The sequence below is a fragment of the Podarcis liolepis genome (assembly GCF_965112155.1).
Source record: "Podarcis liolepis genome assembly, chromosome: 6".
NCBI classification, from domain to species: Eukaryota; Metazoa; Chordata; class Lepidosauria; order Squamata; family Lacertidae; genus Podarcis; species Podarcis liolepis.
Genome location: NC_139559.1, coordinates 63,827,199 through 63,843,520, shown reverse-complemented (window position 1 = coordinate 63,843,520; position 16,322 = coordinate 63,827,199). Strand labels below are relative to the sequence as shown.

Sequence of the window (16,322 nt, the reverse complement as noted above, 5' to 3'; positions counted from 1 at the left end):
GTCATTTAGCATCTGGAAGACCAAAGTCCCAACATCTGCAGTGCAGTAGAAGGGCATAGATGTAAGAGGGAACAGGAGCATTCTGCACTGCAACATTTTGTTGTAGGTCCTATTAGTCACCGTGTAACTTAAAATGTTTTCTGGCCGCGGAAGGGAGCTATTTCACCTAGACTCGTCATAGGCTCCTAAGGACAGCAACAGAAACGCCAGAGAGTTGGGGAGACTCTTTGAAATTATGTGTCTCCCCAGCCACCCCGTTGCCTACCAACAAGAAAAAAAAGCAAAGGAGCTTTATTCCATCCGACCTATGGAACAAGATACCCCCATCTGCATATAGGACACCATAATAACCAATGCAGGTATATGCACATTGGGGAAAGGTGGATAATCCTGAGCGGGGAATCAGTGATGAGAGACCGGAGTCTCATTTCGAAAACAAAACCTAGGCGATCGAAGCTCACGTGGCAGCCTCTCCACAGCTGTCCATCTATTTAGAGGGATCCGTCAGTCACTCCAGCTCTTCCTTTCCTCCAACTCCGTATGGCAAACTTATTTCCCCCAAACCATAATTATTTCCCCACCCAAAAAGGCACGTTCTTCCTTCCTCCACCGCCCACCAAATCAACCCTTTTTGGCACGACCCCGTATCTCGCCCTCCCAGCGCTGTATGGTCCTCCCCCCGCCAGGTGTCGCTCTCCGCAAACCTCTTTCCCGCCGCGGGCGTTGCAGAGCCGTCTACCCGCAACGCCTGATCCTGATTTGAATAAGTGGTGACGTGTGCGTCGGCGAGCCGCGCGAGTCCCGCGGCTCCGAGAAGCCGCGAGAGCAGGGAGCGCTTGACGCGGGGGTCAGAGCGTGTGAGAGCTGCGGGCCCGGCGGAGCAGGCAGCACCAGAGGCAACCCCATCACTCAGCAAGGACCCCCCTGGGGTCCTCACCCGAGGCCCATTTGCTGGCAGTGGCGCAGCAGCCCCCCTCCGCTTCGTGTCATTCCGGGGAGCTGAGGGGAAGGAGCGGGCAAGACACCGGGCCGAGCCTGCCTTCCGAAATGTCGACCAAGAATTTCCGCGTCAGCGACGGCGACTGGATCTGCCCGGACAAAAAGTGAGCGGAGGAGGAGGCAGCGAAGGGAGAAAGGCCGGGCGGGCGAGGGAGAGGCCTGGGGCGGGACGCGGGTAGCAGTGAGGCCTCGGCCCCCGTGGTGTTGCGGGGGCAGGGAGGCGAAGGCGCGGGCGGGCGGAGGGAGCGCGCTTTTTTCTCTCTCACACACACGCCGCTTTCCTGGGGAACGGAGAGGTAGGCCGCTGCTGCTGCTGCTGCTGGGCCCGCTTTCCCTCAGCCCCTTTAATGGTCCTTTTGTCCAGCGGCGAGGCGGGGAGAGGGATGGATGGAGAAACGCGCGTTGTTGTTGCCGTTGCCGCCGGTCGTCCTCATGAGCTGCTTCGTTCCCCCCTGCAGAGTATTCCTGCCTGCGGGTGAAAACCCGGGACTGGGGAGTTTCCGGCCGTTCATTTGTTTGTTTATTGAGTTTGTATCCCACCTTTCTTCTAACGTTCGGCCTCATTGCAAGGGCCAGGGCTGTAGTGAGTAATAAATAATAATTAATAATTTATTACAGTATTATTATTTATACCCCAGCCATCTGGCTGGGTTTCCCCAGTCACTCTGGGCGGCTCCCAACAGAATATTAATAATAATTATAAGAATAAAGTGATAAAACATTTAACCCATGAAAATAGGGACAGCCCAATTCCATAACGATCATTTTTGATATTTATACGCCGCACATCTGACTGGGTTGCCCTAGCCACTCTGGATGGCTTTCAACATAAATAAAAACATAATGAAACATTAAACATTTTTTAAAAAAGAACACTTCCCTATACAGGATTGCCTTCAGGCACCTCAGGAGTCAGATAACTCCATACGCTTCAACATTTCTCCAATGCTAATAGGGACATCCCTAAGGAAAAGTAGGACATTCTGGGATCAAATCAGAAACTGGAACAGCTTCTCTAAATCAGGGATGTCCCTGGAAAATTGGGACACTTGGAAGGTCTGCAGTGAAAATAGAGACATCCCCTCCAACATTTTTCCACTGAAAATAGAGATGTCCTATGGAAAAGTGGAACATTCCAGGATCAAGTTAGAAATCCGGGACTGTCCCTGGAAAATAGGAACACTTGGAGGATCTGTGAAAGGGAGATAAACTTTGAAATTTTCTCCACGCAATGTGTAATTCTGTACATCTTTTATCACATGCCCCCTTTTCCTTACTCATCTCTTTTTTCTTTTTCTTTTGCACTGCCATTCTGGCAAAGCAAGTTCAGCTGAGTTCAGTGGGGTTTAGGCTCAATGTGCGGGGTTGCTGCCTCTTAGTGGATGCTTTTCTGTTCGGAATGTGCTGCATTGCCTTTTGAAGCAAAGCAGCTATGTTTGCTATGAGGGATGCATGGGATGTTCTGTGGATGTTTTTTGACAATAGTTTTAGGAAACCTGGCAGCCTTAAATTGCCATAGCACTAGAAAGTTATGGGGTAACGGCAATCATAATGTCTGCAGAAATGAAAGATAAATGTGCCAATCTCTGTTGGAACAAGTTCAAATTATTACATTTTCGAATCTCATGCTGGAACTAGCTAAAATACCATGTAGTAGTGAGCAAGCTAAGAACTTGAAAAGGCATTGGTGGGAAACTGTATTGTTCAGCTGTTTACACGTTTTTATCACTCATTGTATGTGTTTCAGATAGTATTTTAAAAAGCCAGTGAATTCTAAACACTTAACATATACTGGTATAAAACATATAAAATTGAGTCATTGGCTGTGCTTATGCATTGCTGAGCCATGTTTTGTTTTAAGCATAGCTTGTTCAACAAACTACAGATCACCTCACCAGTGAGGAAACAAGCTCCACCTTTTTCTTTTTGCTTGCTTTCAGCTGCTTTTGCTGGGTTCAGGTATAGTGCCTAGCATTTGTTAAAACAGCCCTGGTCCATAAGCCAACAACAAATCAGTTCTTTGGTTGTCCTTGAATATTTCCACCACACTTGCCATCTTTTCCTGCCACACCAGTGTAGTGTTTTGAGAACCATTGGACTACTGCAACCGACTACAACTCTTATAATCCTTTAAATTTGGCAGTTTAAGCTGACGCTGATTGCAGCTGGAGTCCAGCAACATCTGAGCATCACAGGTTCCTTATCGCTGAGCTAAAACATGCCAGCTATAAAGCATTTTTAATATATACAAAGCTTCTGAAAGCCCTGTTGCCCAAGTGCCTTATTTAGAAGATGACCATTATCTTGCCAGAGGTAATACAAACTCAATTTCAGTAACCGTGTTACTACTGAAACATTTAGGTATAAAGTCACACAGTTGTAATGTTTCTAGTGAGTTATTAACATACTGTGTTGCATACCTTTTGCATGGGAGAAGAATATTCAAAAAGTTAATGAGGTGCAAGCAACATGAATATCTTAAGACTGACTCTATATTTGTGTTTAGAAATTTAGTTTTAAAATGTAGACTGCAATCCTAAGCATACTAACTGGAAAAAAATCCCATTAAACTCTGTAGAACTTTAAAGTTATTGTTTAGTATCATGTTTAGACAAAATGGCTCTTCAGTTATGTTTCCTTTTTTTGAAGGTGTGGAAACGTTAACTTTGCTAGAAGAACCAGCTGCAACAGATGTGGTCGAGGTAATTATAAGTTATGCTTCTTTTGAGAGGGAAATTTATTGCAGAAACTCCAATTTATAATAAATTGTCTGAATCTTGTTAACCTTTCAGAAAAAACCACAGAGGCCAAGATGATGAAAGCTGGGGGAACTGAGATAGGGAAGACACTTGCTGAAAAAAGCCGTGGTCTATTCAGTGCTAATGATTGGCAGTGTAAAACGTATGTTTATCCTAAAGCTCTAGTTGATTTCTAATTTCTATTAAACGTGTGCTTTTTCTCTTTTAATATCTAATTGTCTATTTTTAGCTGTCTGTTTTTCTTCCTTTTCTTTATTATCCGCATGTATTTCCTACTTTTTATGCAAACCAATCCTATGTATACTCGGAAGTAAGTCCAACTGTGTGCATAGGATTCCAGTGTTATGCTTGTGCTACTGCCATATTATTTACAACCACATGCATTATAAAAATATTAAAACATTAAAAATTCAACTATAAATTCTTTAGTTGGCAGCACTAAATATTTTAATTTCCTCTTCATTCTTAAGCACTCTTTTTGCAATTCATATTGGAAAATAAAATGGACCTAAAGGTTTTCATATAGCCTGAGATAAAAGTGCAACCATGTGATGCCTATTGAAAGTCAACTTTTTGAATTTATAAGCATTTATTTGTATTAGTAATTTAGTCTGAATTAAGTGGCATCAGTTGATTGGCATCTGTTTCTCTTCTCCTTTCCCTTATTTCACTGACATCATATGGGAACTGCATAATTGCACTACAGTTTGTATGTGGTAGAAGAGTATTTCCCCAAACTTCATTTTGCTGACCCGCAAAAAGAAATCAGTTTGGTTGCCTGCTGACTTGAAATACAGGGTTTTGCTTGCTTTTTCTTAATTGTACTTTGTTCAGATGTCATCCAAGTAGGAGAATAGGTTTGTTGCGTATGTTGTTGGAACTGTTTTCACTACACAAAATAAGTCTTCACCAATGTATCTTTTGTAAAAGGAGATCATTGTTGTCAGTTCTGTATTTTGATTAAAAGTTGTTTAAATATCAGTGATATTCACTATTGTAAACTTAAAGTATATTGGAAGTAATAAAATGACTCCTGTCATTTTAAAAATGGGCTTTAAAATTTGAGGTATTGACTAGTTTAATTTCTTAATTTTTGAACCAATGTAGTTCCTGTATTTAAACTGTCAATCATATGTTTTTCTTCCCAAAGATGTGGCAACGTTAATTGGGCCAGGAGATCAGAATGCAATATGTGCAACACACCAAAATATGCCAAACTTGAGGAAAGGACAGGTATTTGTTTCAAATTATCTAAAATAATGTTTTTAGAGATACAGCACATGCAACCATATTCCCTCCTCCTTTGTGAGCAGCTTTTGTGATAAAGCAATGTTGAACTTTGGGAACTGTTGGCTTGAAACCAAAAGCATTCCACATATTGCTTGATTTTGCTTTTGCTTTAGCAATTTTCTCTGGGGTTGTGGCAATTTAAAGTTAAGTTTCTGAGAGATTTGGGTGTGTCCTGGAAAGAAAATGAAAATCTGCTGAAAGGGCACCAAAACATCTCTGTAGACCATAATGGTGAAATAAGACATCCCAGTACTTCTTCAAGAGTTACTGAGATTTCCAGACATCTTACTTCACATGTTTAGAGAACGTAGGTGAAGAGACTTGGCCTTGTTCTCAGCCCCCTTGTGTTGCTAATAACTAGACCCTTGAGATCTTTGTGTTAAGCTAGTTTTGGTTCTGTATACTACATTATAGCACTTGTCAATAAGTTAGCTTAATGTGCACACACACAACAAAAGGTCTTTGTTCCTCTGCCATACATAGCAAATACCACCACAACATTGATCTGCATGTTTTGTCAATCCCCTCTTCCCAGCTCCATCAATGCTTAGCACATGCCCTTCCTCTGCCACCTCTTAGCACTAAGGAGTGCTCAGTATGAGAGTTACCGCTCCTCTCTACCATTGTATCCTTGCCTCTTGCAGACCATGTGGAGTAGGAAGGTGCAAGCACTCTGCAGAACGTAAGTGCTTGAGCTTTGAATACTGCCTCAAATTGAGAGGTGCGAGAGAGGAGGAAGCTTCTTCCTAACTTCAAAGGAAATGGGTGGCTGAAATGACTGCCACAGAGAAGGACAAAGCAGCTGTGGAAGGGGGTCTCCAAGTTCCAAGTGCAGGAAGAAAGCAGATGTCTTCATGGTCCTGTGCTTCATGGAAAAATCCTCTCTCCACTACCTAGTCAGTTTTGCTCAAGCATTTCTCAGTTCTTGGGAGTGCTCAGCCTGTGGGAAGCAACCCAGAAGCAGCCAGAAAAGGGGGTGGAGAGGGCTTACACGTTCTGCAGAGTGCTTGCACCTTCCTACTCAACATGGTCTGCAGGAGGCAAGGATACAATGGTAGAGAGGAGCGGTAACTCTCATACTGAGCACTCATACTGAGTAGAGCACGTGCATACGCAACTCTCTGATCCAGTTGACTTTGGCTAGAAGTGACATGTACTTCCTGGTAGAGGCAGCAGCAGCAATTACACTGAGCACAACTTAACACTGAGTGGTATTAGACAAGCTTGGAAAAATTGGCACTGAGACTAAGTGACCTTTCTACTCTCTGCTGTAGAAAGAAACAATGTATAAAGAAAAAAAATAGTCTTCTGTGTCCTTATGTTTGCTTTTTGACATTTCTGAAACTTCTTTTTGCAGGATATGGTGGGGGCTTTAATGAAAGAGAGAATGTTGAATACATAGAACGTGAAGAGTCAGATGGGGAATATGATGAGGTAGGCAGTATGTACCTGGTGAATGTGTATGTAATTGTCAAGACTGAGTACAGGCAACCGAGGAGCGCATAAAGCCAAAACTGTGCACAGTCAATGGCAGGTGGGATTGCCAAAGTCTTTTTTCCCAGGCACTTGTCCCCTTTATAATTTTTCTCTTAAAAATTGCCACGCGCATAAAGCCGAATGAGTGCAACTTAAATGTGCATAAGTTGTAAGTTACGTATATAGCGGTAAGCTTCGCCCAAGTACTTAAAAGTAGTTCTGTAGATGTGGGTTGTGCAGGCAACCCCTGATTTGCCTGGGGGTTGTGTTCCTGGCACCTGTGTGTATTGGGGTGCGTGTAAGCCCTCTCCACCCCCTTTTCTGGCTGCTTCTGGGTTGCTGCAAAGTGCTTATGTATGATCCTGCATGCATTGAGCAACAGTACACTCTCTTATGAATACAATGTGACCTCTTGCAGTTTGGTCGCAAAAAGAAAAAATACAGAGGGAAGCCTGTTGGTCCTGCATCTATCCTAAAGGAAGTTGAAGATAAGGAATCTGAAGGAGAAGGAGAAGAAGAGGAGGATGAGGATGGAGATCTGTCAAAGTATAAGTTGGATGAGGTAAAACCATTCTTCTGTCTTGTTTCCTTTTTGGCTAAATTCACACAGCTAAACCTTGATTTGACTGCTGCTCAGAACTCATAGACGGCTAATGTGAGTGAACTAGCAATTTGGGAATTCATCCATTCTCTTGGTGCCTTCTCCCTGTGTTCACTGGCAAACAACAAACAAAGCATGGTTTTCCTTGCCCCTCCTAAAAAAAGAAGAAAATACTGAATCCAGTTTTGGAGTTGGCTATATTCCAAGACAGCCATAAAAATAAATATATTGGGGAGGTGTTAAGTATGACAGCATGTGCAAATTTTAAAAGTACTGCCTTTATTGAGAAGGTTCCTTTTCGGTATAGTTGCAATGAACTCATTGGGATCAACAGTACCCCACAAGGTAAAGTATATAAATGTATGAGAACAGTGTGTGGGGTATACCTGACCCTACAGTTTTTTAAACATTAAAAAATAAGATATTGTGCCATTAACATGTATGCAACCATAATGGTTACAGAAGTCAGCAAAGCAATAACCATTAGTTGTAAGTTAGCTGTAACAATAACACATAGATTGCACTCATATACCTGTTATTCAAGTCCCCTATGGCAACCGCCACATTTCACAACTGCAGGAGTATGAAAGAAATGGTTACATGAAAGGTTGAGTACCTCTGAGATGATAACAGCACTTGTTCTTGGTGTGAGCAGTGGCAAGCCCTACCAGTTCTTAGACTGCCTTTCTCAACATCTCAGGTAAGTTGGGTATAATTTAGAAGCAGGTTCCTACAGGAGGCGGCAGTTCTTCGCATAACCAGGTACTAACCTGTATGCCAAATTGGCATAGGATAATGTATGCTACAGGAAAAGGAAGCAGTGCCAGATGTGACCCCCTCGTATTGAATTAATAAAGACAGCATATTAGGGTTATGCATGTGTCACATATGCACAAATGTGTGTGGACACATGCACAGTAGCCAGCTGAAATACCCAGTTTTGACAACAGGCAAATACAGATGAATATATGAGAAATGCTTGTTCTTATAAAATTAATTTTTCCCTCAAGAGAAATTTTATTGCAACTTGACCATGTATGTTTCATTTTTTTAACGACATTTTTCATCCTCAAATGAACTAGGAGCAACACACATTCAGTTATTTCACTTCATTTTCACACCTCTGTGACCTAAGTTAGGTTTCAGAGGCCACCTGGTCTTCGAGTTGCCATATTTCCAAAAGTGAAAATCTAGACGAGAGTTGTTTAGCCTTTTTTTGTTTTAGCATATGTGAATCTGTTTACACATCGCCATCCTCTCTACCCAAGTGCAGCCCCCTGTTCTTCTGCTGCCGTTGTGGAGTGGCTGCACGTGGCAGGTGGAAGGCTGAAGGTGACATTGTGTGTGCTCTCATCCTAGCACCACGGGTAGACCGTGAAGTCACTGAAGCCCAGGCTGGTGAGGATGGGCGGCGGCAGCGGGGCGGGGCCGTCGCTGCCTCCATGGGGTGGCTTGACAGGGGTGGTCTTGATGTCTCCCGGGTACAGGACAATGGGCGTAGAAGGGCCCGACTTCTCGGGTATCCTGCACCACGACTTGCGCTTCTGCACAGTGCAATCCGCCGCCTTGCTGCCGTCGCTCTCATTGCCCGGAGGAGACACCTCAGGTGTGCGTGGCAGGGAAGTAGGCAGAACTCTGCAGCTGCAGTTTCTTTCCACACACGGCTTATCACCCAAAAGTGGTCGCAACCCTGACCGCTGAACATTGTTGACATTTTCCAAGCATGATTCCCGGACATGTCAAGGTTTTCCCAGACTTATGGCAGCCGTAGCTGGTCTGCTTCATGACCAAGTAAGGATTCCACCCAGGTTTCCCTGGACTCAGGCTGAACTTTATTTTATTTATTTTATAAGTAAAGGTAAGTATGTAGCAAGTTGTTTAACTGCACCGTATTACATTGTTTTGAGGCAGGACAAAGATACAGATACCATATAAATGAAATAGTTTTCCAAATGCTTTGTTTCTAACAAAAATAACTTGTTGGGGTTTTTTTTCAGGATGAAGATGAAGAAGATGCAGATCTCTCAAAATATAATCTTGATGCTAGTGAGGAAGAAGATTCCACCAAGAAGAAATCTACAACTAGGCGCAGCCGTTCCAAGTCTCGATCTTCTCGTTCACGATCTTCATCTCGCTCATCCTCCCACTCAAGCTCAAGGTCTAGGTCCAGGTAAACGGGTACAGGTCAAGGGTAACGCCAGACAAAATGTCAGTATCTAACTTTCTTTATTTACATCTCTTTTGTGATTGATTTTTTTTACTTTTTATTTTTCACGGTTTGAGTTAAGCTAATAAATCTTAGATAGCTAGCCTGCACAGGTAGTCTGTGCTTAAACTGAGAAAATTGCAGGTGCTCACTATAAATATCAGGGTACATGTTAGTGTAATAGTGTAAGTGAACATTTTCTTACTGACTCAAGTAAACTGTAGCTTATAATTTTAATTTTATATCTCTAAACAAACAGGGTTTCTCTGTCACTCTTGCTGGTTAGGTTTGTGATGGCACCGAATATTTGATACCAGTTTTTTGCTTCATCATAAGTACTCTTATATGCTACATTTCCATGGTGTATCAGTTGCAGGAAATGCTCTATGAACCCTGGCAAATACAACCATTCTTTGGTGACTTACAGCCTGGATAATCCAGTTAACAATGGTTATTTTCCCCCAGCATTCTGTATTCTCTGTGTTGGAGATCACCTTATGTAGCCACCGTCCTGTATATAGAATGATACTATTGAGAGATGAAAATTCTACATAATTATTGCAGAACATCGAATAAATAAAAATATTTAATTTGTCAGTTTGCTGGTTGAAACTTTGGAGAAATGGAGTTTGGTACATAATTTTTGAAGTTATTGACACTCGTATGCCTTTTGGGTGCTAGTTAAACCACAAATGCAATTTCAATGTCAAATGTGTTTCCTAGTGGTTATGTTCTTTGAGAATAAACTCCTGGCAGGCAATAAAAATGTTTCCCAAGTGGAATTGAAATTTTGAGACATACTTCTTCATTAATACGAAACAGTGCTACGGGAACACTTCTTAATTTGGGAATTGTGGAATCCACTGTGCCTCCATGTTTGGCTTATACATACATGCCAGGCGTCTTGAACTGCCCCTTCCTGAAAACAGTTGTTTGAAAAATAATTGTAGAATGTTCACTGGTCTATTAGAATAAATCTTTAACTCTTGCTTTCAGAGCATCCTAGCGTTTATTTTTTGACACAAATATAACATTGTAAGTTGGCTTCTTTACATTATTTACAATATCTGGTTTTCAATTTTGAGCCAAATATTTCTTACTAACTTTTAATGTTTAAAAGTAAAATTTTAGAATTTTTTGTATATGCAGCTTATAAACTGAGGTTAATAACTGATGAATGTTAAGAATAACATTTTAAGGTAACTTAATATTTTATCTTTTATTGATCAGGATCCAAAGAACCCTGAAAGCCCATGAGGGCTTTAGGCTTGTATTTCTTTAATGACACTCCCTTTTTACTAAGTGGCAAACTGCTTTTAAAACTGTAGAATGTTTAAAAACCAGCTTGTGACATTGTATGGAAGTTAGGTATTCAAAGCAAAAATCTGTTCAACTAGCTTAGCACATTCTGCTTCTGTTAGCTCAAAGCAGCTTTTTGGATCCTGACCAACCACTTATTAAATGCTGTGAAGGAAATAAAAATTACTTTCACTTCCAATACAAATTACAAGGAAGAGTAGATTTCCATTTGATTCTTATATTTTTATTCACACAAAAATTAAAATCCTTCATGTTGTTTCAGGTCAAGAAGCTCTTCCAGCTCAAGGTCAAGATCTCATTCCACTTCCAGAGAACGTTCTAGATCTCGTGGGTCGAAATCAAGGTGAATGAGGTAGCAACCTCTCTGCTTGTCAGAGAGAGAGAGAGAGGCGAAAAGATCACCAGAAATTACTGTTTTATTTTGAATATTTTGTTCTCACATATAATTTTTGTTCAATGCAATAACAATAGTAATGAACTTGTTATAAAAATTGTTGTATCATAAATATACTTCACTGATGTAAAAGGCTTTAAAAACGTAGCAGTCCTCTTTTCTTATAAATCTCAATCAACAGAGCCCAATTTCTCTCTTTCATAGACAGCACAAAGAGAGAGGGGTCTCTGTAGTTATGGACCTCACAAAACTTGCCCAAAGCAGAGTGGGAAATCCAGTTGGGAATATTGAATATGTGCGCTGGTCTCCCTCAGACTGCCCTGATATTTTGTGTGTGTCAATATGCACTAGAGGGAAAGTTAAAGGGTTGTACCCTATGACAGAGGAAGAGCATTGGCTTATGGTATACAGAATGTAGCAGCCAAATTGTTCACAGGAGCAAATGTTAGTCCTTTACTGTGAGAGCTGCACCGGTTGGCTATTTACTACTAGACAGGTTTAAGGTTTTTGTGTTCATTCACAACTTGAGTTCAAAGTACTTTGAAGACCACTTAATTCCTTCTGCTCCACCTTGATCACTGAAATAGTCTGATGGGGCACTTTTGGTGGTTCCCCACGCCCCTGAGGTTCAATTGACCTTTACCAGGAACTGAACCTTGAATGTGATAGCCCGTGTATCCTGTGGAGTTCCCGCCATATAAAAGTCCATCAGGAGTAATCCCTGCTTTCTTTCAGACCCTTGTAACAGCCTTCTACCAATCCTTTCTTACTGATACTTTTACTGCTGAGTACTGTGCTTTATGTTGTATACTACCTTGTTATATTTTCTGTGAAGCTACGGTTTATAAAGTAAATGAAATACAATGTGTGAGAGCCAATGCAGTGTGCAGTCGCATGTGCCTATGCAATGCGACCTCTGTATGTATATAAGATTATTGTGGCCGTACAGTCTTCTTAATGACTATACTTGTTTTCAAAGGTCTGTGAAATGCATACAGTTATGTAAAATGTCTAAACTAATGCCTCAGCCTTTTTCTTAATGTAGGGAATGTGAAAATGTTCATTTCTCACTTTAGACTTAAATTGTTTGCTGTTGCTGAGAAGCAACAATTGCATAAAGCTGAATAATTGCTTCTGCATTGGTCTTGATCATTATATGATCAGTTCTGGTCAGTCTGTGAGTAATTTGCCCACAATCCCATATTGAGAAGCTCTTAAGGCAGAATTCTTATTGGCACAGCAGTAAGTATTTATGTCCTAATATAATTTCATTTTACATTTGCAGCGTGTTTTCTAGATTGGATATATATGTAGTAGATTGTTGCAACCTCGTTATTTATGCTAGGATTAAGTCTGATTTATTTCTTAATAAAGATCCAGCTCCAGATCCGTCAGGGGTTCTTCAACCCCAAGAAAAAGATCTTACTCAAGCTCTCGCTCATCATCTTCCCCTGAGAGAAGCAGAAAGAGAAGCCGATCTAGATCTTCATCTGGTGATCGCAAAAAAAGGCGAACGAAATCACTGTCACCTGAAAGGTTTGGGTTTCTGTAGAATAAGAATGGGTCTTTAAATGTTAACTGTGGAAGGGCTAGAAAAGGAACAGTATGTTTAAGTATTGTGTGTTTGAAGATAGCTGTTTTCATTTTTGTAGATTCCATTTATCCCAGCTGATGCCATTTCTTTTAAAAGATGGTCAAACTTTTTAGTTAAATTTTTTCATATATCTACTTCTCACAAATAGATTAGAAAAAAATGTTTTTAAAGTCCTAAAGCACTCTTAGGTTTTTTTCTAGATTACAAATGAAGGTATTATTACCTAAAAGTTCTATATTGATGCAAACTGTGGAATGCGGTTATGATACAGAGATGAAGTCCAAATAATTGCATTCCCAGTTCATATATTCCCCGTTTTCTTTCTCCCTCCCAATTCCCCCTCCCCAATGAAAATCACTGCAATTCAAACTTACTTGTTTGCATGCTTTCTTCCATCTTTTATCTTGCAGACACCGAAGGTCATCATCTGGATCTTCTCATTCTGGATCCCGTACAAGTTCTAAAAAGAAATAATATATTAAAACTCAAACACACACGAAAATAGTCCACTGCATGAGACATTTTTAAGAAGTTGGTGTCTTACTTGGTCAGAAGTGCTAAATCCTGCTAGTAGAGGTGCATGTTTAATGGAAAACTGCAGCTATTTTAATTCATGAAACAAAATGTAATGAAATATTTTAAGCCATAAATTGCCTCCAGAAAGGTGAGTAGCATGACTTTTTTTTTTCTAAGTGCCTGCCCCTTCTTGATTTGACTGGTTTGTTACTTCCCAGTTCTAAGACTCTAATTTTGTTGAAGAACTTTCTATGTTATGCTGCCATCCTGATTTGTCATATAGCCTTCATGTTTGCTAGTCACAAAACTACCAAGGGGACAGTTCATTTGATGTTAATATGCACTCTGGTTTCTAAACTGGTCCAGGCCACTCCTTCCCCACCACCAGCCATTCCTGCAAGGATCACAAAAGCTACTGTAGTATATCTTCAGATGCAAAGCAAGAGATACTTCAGAGAGAGAACTGCCTTCCATAAGGAAGTGTTGTGCTTTCTAAGTGAAAGTAACTCAAACTAGAAAACAATTATTCTTTCAGTAGACAGGATCAAAGTAGACATGTAAGCTACCTTGTGTTGCTTCTTGGATACTCAGCCAGAAACAAAACTTGGTTACAGTTTTGTCCTGATGCTGCATCTGTGAGAACTTTCTGGTGGCATGTAACTTCCTAAGTTTTTGGCAGCCACATCCTGGCTAATCAATAGCTCTGTTTTTGCTGTAGCACAAAATATATGCACAGCATCTAAAGGAATGTGTAATTTTCCTTCCTACTGGAGCTTTTCAGGCATCTCTCTCTGTGTCCCTTCCCCAAAAAGCTGTTCCTGAAGTACTCTCTTGAGTCATTCAATTTTAGTACCAGAACTGGACGCTGGTGTGCCATCTCCCCCACCACTCTCAGCCACATGCATGGAATCTTTGGTTCATGCTAGAAATTGAGCCGCTAGTGTATATTAAGATACAATTAAGTACAGGCAATGGCCTTTTTGCGCACAAAGTACAAACGTGTGGGTGTACATCGCTGCAACCAGAAAGTGGCCAAGAAAGGGTGTGGGGCAGGGACATAACAGGCTTACACACACTCCGCTGATGCAAGCAGGGGTCAGGAACTCAGTCCCCATGCAAAACAGTCGTGCCCTGTACTAAGATCCAAAGCGCTCAGATTTTGTGAAATGTTTTCCAAATGTGTAGAAATGTAATAACAAAATCAGTTTCGTCTAAGTCAGTAAAATTCAATTTACGCTAGAAAACAATATATTTATAACTCTCCCAGAAAACACTGTGACTCTTCTAAAGTATAAATGCTTACTTAAATCACAAATCATTGCATATCTTTTTGGATGACTGTAAATTTATGGCTTAAAATGCTTCATTAAATTTGTTTTACTAGCAAATATTTGTTAAATACTGACCATTCTTAAGCTCCGTTTGCTTGGGAGAAATGTGTCTTCAGTGAGATCCCAAGGTAAGTATGTTAAGGAAGCTTAGTGGTTCTAGGAAAGAAGCTGTATATCTTACTTGTATATTGGATCATCTTCATTTTAAAGCAAACTGCACAACAACAAATGGAGCAGAACTTGTCTTTATTTTATTTTTATTTTATGAACATCTTAATTTTTTTTGGACTGATCAAAGACAAAGTAAAATGGTTTTGCTGTAGAAATATTTTGGATAAATTTTGCAGGAAAAAAATGCCCTGTAATCCTGTGTTGCTTTCTCTTAGGTATCTTTTCTTTTTCTTTTCTCTCTTCCTTTTTGCTAAGCATAGCTTAGGTTGCACAAGAACAAATAGTCTTTGTAACTGTGCCTCTGACTTCTTGAAAGTCTGTCTAAAAGTGTGAAAATCAAATTTGCTAGATGCTACATGTTAATTTAGTTATTCTTGTGCTTTGTATTCTGAAGTATTGTACCTAACAAGTTCTTAAACTCAGCAAATTATAGGTTAGAGATAACTGGGAAAATTATGGGTTTCATTTGGCTTGGATTAAAATGTACTGGTTTGTTCTATGACGATATAATTCTGTAGACATATGTAAATAAAGCATGTCAATCAAAGATGAAGTGTGCATATACTTGAGTTTTAAGTAACACCTGTCTGAATAATTTCAAAAATATTGAATATTCTGCAAGTTAGTTCCATTTTGCATTCATATGGGTCTATTCTGAGAATTAATTTAGTTGGTTAAGATCAGAGAGATGTGTTATTTGCACTCCTTGGCTTGGCTCCTGTGCCTCTACAGTGGATTAACTAGCTAACTTTCAGCTTATCTACAGAAAGCAAAGCTCATCTTCCAAAACTGAAAGAGGTCTGTAAGAGATTGCATCATAGTAACCCCCAGCAATACCAGAGTTCTTAACCTATGCTGCATGGTGTTATCATTTAAAAATTCTTGCCTTCTATTCTTAAGACTTAAAAAAAATTACTTAGTGGTTTTTGGAAAGTGTAGTTTCTTACATGCTGCAATATCACTATAATGCCCCCCTGTGCTATAAGCAAATTCCCAGCATGCCCTTCTCAAGCACTTACTGTTCAGTTGGTTAATAGAACTGAAAATAAAAACAAACAACTATCCTATTGTAGAAAGGGTTGGGTGCTAAAATAGTTAATGAGTAATTCAACAAGTCACCTTAGCCCAGAGACAATGGCAGTTAAATGCCATACAAGAAATACGTACAAAATATTAAGTAAACCTAGTATTAAAAAATCTGATCTAGAACAAATTAATGCAGCGTTGAAATCAATAGCCAGCTTCCATAACTTCACTGTTCTTATTTGGGGAGCCTTCTGGCCCAAAGGGCAGCTGATTGTTGCTAGGTACAGGTTGTAAGGCTGTAAAAATTAAAACTACACACATGCTCGCTTGCTCACTCACACATAATTTTTTTCTTTGTTTTGCTATATAGCACAAAAGGGCAGTCATCCATAAACCAGAAGGCTTTATTCAAAGGTATTTTCTTTGAATAAGCAGTATATGCATTTTGTTATTAAGATATTGGGATAAGATTTCTGAGGAGTAGGGAAGGGGAAATGTTTCACACAGCAAAGGGAGGAGTTTCAATCCCATAGTATATATTCCCTTAAAGCTTTATCCCTAATGCTGAGATACTTCTTAGACTGCAGCCAGCTTGATCAGGCCAGTTCATTCTCTCACACACCCCATCCTCATAACATA

At 40.3% G+C, this 16,322-nt stretch overlaps 1 protein-coding gene across 1 annotated transcript; it reads left to right on the top strand.

The window, feature by feature from the left end:
* Nucleotides 1-756: 756 nt before the first annotated feature.
* On the top strand, nucleotides 757-15,204 carry ZRANB2 (zinc finger RANBP2-type containing 2). Its single transcript, XM_083509904.1, has 10 exons — nucleotides 757-1,103; nucleotides 3,649-3,701; nucleotides 3,792-3,900; nucleotides 4,909-4,991; nucleotides 6,406-6,482; nucleotides 6,943-7,086; nucleotides 9,123-9,295; nucleotides 10,914-10,994; nucleotides 12,420-12,581; nucleotides 13,050-15,204. Exons 1-10 carry the CDS (start codon nucleotides 1,048-1,050, stop codon nucleotides 13,111-13,113), a joined length of 1,002 nt encoding a protein of 333 aa, XP_083366030.1. The 5' UTR covers nucleotides 757-1,047; the 3' UTR covers nucleotides 13,114-15,204.
* The last annotated feature ends 1,118 nt before the right edge of the window (nucleotides 15,205-16,322 follow it).

Coding starts and splice junctions, on each gene's coding strand:
- ZRANB2 (XM_083509904.1), top strand. CDS start 1,048: ATGTCGACCAAGAATTTCCGCGTCAGCGACGGCGACTGGATCTGCCCG. Junction 1,104..3,648: donor TGGATCTGCCCGGACAAAAA/GTGAGCGGAGGA, acceptor CTTTTTTTGAAG/GTGTGGAAACGTTAACTTTG. Junction 4,992..6,405: donor CAAACTTGAGGAAAGGACAG/GTATTTGTTTCA, acceptor TTCTTTTTGCAG/GATATGGTGGGGGCTTTAAT.